At 48.5% G+C, this 5,972-nt stretch overlaps 1 protein-coding gene across 1 annotated transcript in view; it reads left to right on the forward strand.

The window, feature by feature from the left end:
* LOC105294433 (calsyntenin-1) overlaps nucleotides 1-5,972 on the forward strand; it is a gene marked incomplete at its 3' end in the record, with an annotated part of 52,891 nt that overhangs the window by 32,941 nt on the left and 13,978 nt on the right. Inside the window, exon 3 of the mRNA XM_023532664.1 lies at nucleotides 3,640-3,762. Within this exon, the coding sequence (XP_023388432.1) occupies nucleotides 3,640-3,762 (123 nt within the window). The remainder of the gene's footprint in view (nucleotides 1-3,639; nucleotides 3,763-5,972) is intronic.

Genomic DNA, 5,972 nt, shown 5'->3' on the forward strand with positions numbered 1-5,972 from the left:
TTCTAGACTTATGACTGGTAGTCTCTTTATTTGTGATTTTTTTGGGATGATTACAGAAACATCAATCACTTATTACTATAAATATTTTATAACGCCAATTGAATGTGATGAAATATTAAACATACCATTTATTAAATATTTAAAAAGTTCAGTCTTTGGAACTGGCCAACATCTCTTCATTCTGTTGCCAGCTTAAAGGAGCAATTTAGAAAATTTTAATTATAAAATTAGAATACCGAGAAAAAAAAATAAAAGAATTAAGAATAATGTCATAAAATTATTTTTTTGCTTTGAACCATTAGTCATTAACTGCAGGCCTTTCCTTAGTGTAGCAGAAATAACGTATTTTGTGCTACTACCTTGTTATATTTTCTGCAATTTTAGATTTTCTGCAGTTTGCCTAGTATTTTTACCTTCCTACTGAGTTAAAGTCATTCATTTAAAGTCTAAGGAGTTTTATGGACTCATACATTGGGATAATCTTCAGCTTTATTTGCTACACTTATAATTTTATTAATAAAACCCTAAATATGAAAACAAATTGGAATTGGCTATTGCTGTTAATGGTGCACTGTTAATAGTAACGTGAATTAACAGTTTCTGTGTTTTAAAATGAGAGAGTAGCGACAAACAGTGGCGGTCTGGGAGAGCTTTCTGGGAAACAGCCTGCTGATCTGCATCTGTACCTCCAGGCCGAGTTCCAGCCTGCGTCACTGCATGGTCTGACAGGTCTGGAGGCGATGGGGGTTTCAGCAAGTGGTGAAAGGTTCAGCCTCAGCGCAGCGTGAGCTTATGTTCTGTGTTCAGTGGACACCTCCCAGCCCGAGGGCCACAGCGCGGGACCCTCCACCAGTTAACTGACGCCGTGCCGGGGGCCGTACCCTTCTGAATTCTTTACCAAGTCTCTTGTCCCAGGAGCAGCTTTTGTGAGGGGAGAAGATGTTTTCAAAAGGCCCTTAAATTTGGGGTCTTTATGATCTGGGTTTGGTTTCACAGTAGGTCCTTTCTGGACAGATACCCCAGGATCTCACCTCCACCTACCAGAAACAAAACGAGAAACACCTTCCTAGTGTCTACAACACCAAATCATACCTATTTTTTGATTCTTAGCACCGAAACTCACGTCTTTATGAGAGAACTTACAAACCAGGACTCTGGTTTTACTTGTATTGTACGTGAGGTTCCTTGCACACCCATTCATGGGCCAAATAGCTCCTGGGTGATGAAGCGCTAGTTAGCAGAGAACGAAAGGTCACAACCTCCCTGAATCTGCGTTTTTGTACCTGTCTGAGTAGAGGAGAAGTCACAACAGCACCTTGTGGCATGTCCTGCGTGTCTGACACTGTCAGCGTGTTACGTGTGGCCAGTTTGATCACACAGCAACCCACGAGGCGGGTGCTATCGCTGTCCTCAGTTTACAGGAGAGGAAACTGACGCCCATGGAAGAAGCCAGGCCACCTGCCCCCCGGTCCCAGGCTGGCACCGCTGCCTCTCCGTGCCCGTGGTGGTGATGAGTAGCAGAAGGGAAAAACGGAAGTGGGCGGGGGCAGAGCCGCCAGCGCCATCGTAGTCGGAGGCGGGAACGTTTGAACAGTGACCCTGAGACACTGTCGGGGGACCCAGGAGGTCAGAGCTGTTGGAGTGTTAAGGCGTTGCTTGCCTTCCCCTTGCACAGGGGAGATTCCTGGAGGCTGCGTGCCGTGTGATGACGCGGCGTCCGGCTGCAGCAGAGACAAGAACCCAGCCGCCTCCCCCTAAGCCAGGCGCCGAAAAGATTGGCAAACATGTAAAACTTGGCCACTCTTCTTAGAATTGAGTTGTGTTCATAAACAATGTTATGTTAACTTCTAATGGGTTTTCATTTCCAGTACGGTAAATACGGGTGGGAGAGTGGGTAGGTAGATGGGTCCCACGTAGACAGATGCTGCTGGGTCCTCGAGGACTCTTGGTGTAAACCATTCTGAGAGTGGAGATTTGAGAACCACGGTTTCGGAGGAGATCGTCTGGCTGCTGTGCGAAGCGTTGGTACAGGAGGCGGGAACGAGGCCGCACGGCTCTGGTATCTAAGAAATAGTCCAGACGCGCAGCAGAGATGATGAGAAATGGCCGTGTCTGTGTGTGGACTTTAACAGAATAGTGGCAAAGTGTGTATAACAACAGTTCCCGGCCTGACCGTTTTCGAGAGTAGTTCAGCGGCGTTAACACATCCACTTGCAGAGTTGTGTTCTGCATCCGTCCTCTTCATCTTGCAAAACCGACACTACCCAGCAAACATCGAGTCCCGTGAGTCTGGGCTTGCTCTGAAAGCGAGGGCAAAGGGCTCGCTGCTGTTGGGACGTGGCGTTAATCAGAGAGCTGGTGGCTTTGCGTCCCTGCCGCCTGGGCCTGGCATGCCCGTGAGTGTGTCGCTCGCCCTGTGCACTGTGCTGGAGCGCAGGGGAGGCCCACGATGGCTCCGTGTCACGGTCTCCTGTCATCTCCTACCGGTCATCGTAACAGCAAAACGAGCGTCGTCTCGTCATGGTGACGTGATGTTAGAGATGGTTAAACGGTTAACTGTGGTTTCAGGTACTTCTGGATTGACTTGCACTTATGGGAAGGAATCCGGGTAGTTCGTTCAACAAATAGGTATCACCCACCTGGCAATAAAGTTCCACACCATCCCTTTTAATCAAATCAGCTTAACCGAGGGGTCCTGTGGTTAATGCACGTCCTGAGCTAAACATGAGCTGGTGGCGCGTTTAAGGCGAAAGTAGAGGGAATGGAAATGTTCCAGCTGAGCGGGGGAGCCCAGAACATGCCAGTGCAGGTGGGAGCTCAGGGAGGATGTGGGGGCCGAAGTGGGACAAAGTCTTGGCATAGACATCCCCACCCCCGCCCTGGGAGCCAGGCCAAGCAAAGCAGAGTGGGAGGAACTGAAAATTGATTGTGTCAGGTAAGCACCTGCCAGACAACACAGTTCTCACCTTAAAAATGGAAGCAGCAGTTATAGTCCAGTCTGGAAGGAAAAACATCAACCTTCCAGTTCGGGGAGCCGGCCCCGTGGGGGGTGCCCCTGGCTTACAAACCAGGAAGTTGAGATTAAGAGGTCAGTTACGTGCTCAAGGTCACAGAGTGAGTTGACAGGGGAGCTGGACTCTGACGCCAAGTCGGCCTGACTCCAGAGGAGATGATTCTGTGTTATTGGTGAATTTTAATTTTAATACCTTATGTTTGTTATTTTGTATTTTATAAGTCTCTTTTGTATCTTTGTTTTACATTTTTATTCGTAATGCTAATTTTAAATAATAATATTGTATTATCTTAAATATTTCTCTTTGTAACTTTTCTGTGATCTGAAAACAGTTTGAGTTTGTCTCTAGCCATCAGTTTTTTTTCTTTTAATTTCTAGAGCAATTTCTTAGTTCTGGTTGCTTCCTGAATTCAGATCACTTCTATATCACTTACTCTAGAATTTAGAATTTCATCCCATTTAGGTCTGGAGGCCAAACTTTGCAAAAAAAAAAAAAAAATACAAGTGTTGCCTTCCAGACTAATGGGAGTTTTATTATTTTAATAATAGATGTCTGTCTGCAGAAGCAGTTGAGCTTAAGATAATCACTCTCATCCAGTCTGTTTCCTTTCTTTTTTTAAACACAGCCAACAAGCACAAGCCTTGGCTCGAGCCCACCTACCATGGCATAGTGACAGAGAACGATGACGCCGTGCTTCTCGACCCCCCGCTGATCGCGCTGGACAAAGACGCGCCTCTGCGTTTCGCAGGTACGGCGTGCCTTTCACCCGCTCCCGACGCGCGGGGACCCGTGGGGAAGCGTGTTCGCCGGTCCCGGTTTGCTCGTCTCTCCCTTTCTGAGAGCGTCTCGTGGCAGGGCTGTCTGTGCCTCCCGCGCACCACGCTTTCCCTTCGCATTTTAATCGTCGGGGTGCCCGACAGAAAGCCGGTACTTGTGCTTGAAAAGCAGAACGTTTAATCGCATCATTACCTCCCTTGTCTTGATGTGATCAGATAGATAACGCGCAGGCCAGCGCATCTCAAACTGAGTGAGTACACAGCGTGCCCGAGGCTCGTGTTAAAATGCGTGTTTGGGTGCAGAGGGCCTGGGGGGACCCGAGACTCTGCCCTTCTGACCTGCTCCCGGTGCTGCAGGTGCTGCCAGCCACGAGAGGCAAGGATCTGAGCAACCAGAGCTCGAGGTTTTCCTTGCACGACCTCGGTGTCAGCTACCTGGAAAGACTCCACTTGAAAACGTCGAGTAATCTCTGTAGAGAGATCCTTTGGCTCAGACGTAACTGTCAGTAAATGTTTAAAGTTGAGGAATTTCATAAGACGTGATCTGACTGCAGGGACAGATCCGGGGTCACTTGGGACACGCGCCGCTTCACTAACACTTGGTAGCGCTTTGCACGCGGGGGCTGTGCCGGGCCTTGCTTCCTGGCGGGTCCGAAGTGCCTCCTGGTCACTGGTGGAGAAGGTGCCGCTGCAGCCTGCCTTCACTCCGGAGCCAAATCGACGTCGTGGATTTAATTTTTAAAGAGCAGTTGTCGCGTGATATTTTTCCAGGAGAAGATTTCTCCTATCGATGTGTGGCGTTTGCCTCGGGGCAAATGAGAAAAATTCAGTTAACGCGCCCCATCTTCTCTCACATTAACTTGACTGTGTAAATCGAGGGGAATGAACGTGTTTCTGAAAAACTATTTAAAAAATAAATTTGTTCTTCTTCTTCGAGAGCCACGCCCTGTTTTCAGGAAGGTCACCCGAGGACCAGCTGGTGCTGAGTCCATGGTGGAGACGGGCTTTTCCAGTTAGAGAGGACCCCAGTTAGGCGGCCGTCTGAGCTGCACACGCGCACTCCGTGTGTCTAGTAGCTCGGGTGGCTTTCTTGCTTGTCCCTCTCCCGTTTAAAATCGTTTCTGGCATTGCCTGTTGGTTTCCTCTGTAACCAAGTAGATTCGTGAGTGTTACACGTATGTACACACACTTGCCATGCGTACTGTATTCAGTGATCCTACGCGGTTCCCCTTTACGAGCTTGACATTCAGTGCCGTGCAAGTAACTTTAATAGGAATATCTAGCGTGTGTTTTTGAGTGGACTTAAATATTTATGACGTTTCATGCATTTTAAGTGATTACAGTCAGAAGTTCTGTATTTACTCCCTCAAGCCTCTCTTCCTCTCTGAAGTGTCAGCCATGTAGGGCCCTGTGGTTTGTACCGCGACCAGGGCCTGGGGCTAGTGACGCTCCCTAAATACTGCAGAAGGAACAAATGAGCCCGCACAGCCCGTAAGTGGCAGAGCCGCCTCCCTGCCCGGTGGTCTGACTCCAGCCTGGATTCATAGGCTCACCGTGACCTTGTCTTTAGAACGTTGCAAACATTCTGGCTCGTGGTCTTACCCATCACGGGAATGCGTGTGAGTTACCACCAGAGAGGACTTGTCAAAGGTCTGAAATAAGAACACGTGTGATGCCGGGCGCTCGGTCACCGAAGTGCATTGCAAATTGTCGCTCATCAGACCTTCGTGTCGAACCAGGGTCTGGCTCAGATTTGTTTTTCGGAGGGGATGAAACTAAGAATCAAGTCTTGGTATTTGTCAGGTACTTTAGAAAGCTAAAATGACTCAATTCCTTGTTCAGCCCCTTTTCCTTAATCTGCTAAAAGTCGGAGGAGAGATGGGTAAGAAAACGTGTCGTCCACGTTGTGTATTTGATGGGAAGTCGAAAGCCAACAACCACCAACACAGGCCACGCTGTCGCTGTTTTGACCAGTTTCTCTTCGTCACTTCCTGTATCAGAAGCGCGGGCACCCCGCCCCTCCGTCCTCCGTGTCCTCGTCTTCCTAGTGGGTGGTTCTGCCAATGTTCTTTCCCTGCTCTTCCAGACTGAGCATTTACAGATGCTTGACAAGACTAAACAGTCACTCCGTAAACAGAGTCCGAAAGAAACTTCAGGGCAAGAATGAGGAATTTATTCTTGT

This window comes from Pteropus vampyrus, unplaced genomic scaffold (assembly GCF_000151845.1).
Source record: "Pteropus vampyrus isolate Shadow unplaced genomic scaffold, Pvam_2.0 Scaffold86, whole genome shotgun sequence".
In the NCBI taxonomy this organism is placed as follows: domain Eukaryota; kingdom Metazoa; phylum Chordata; class Mammalia; order Chiroptera; family Pteropodidae; genus Pteropus; species Pteropus vampyrus.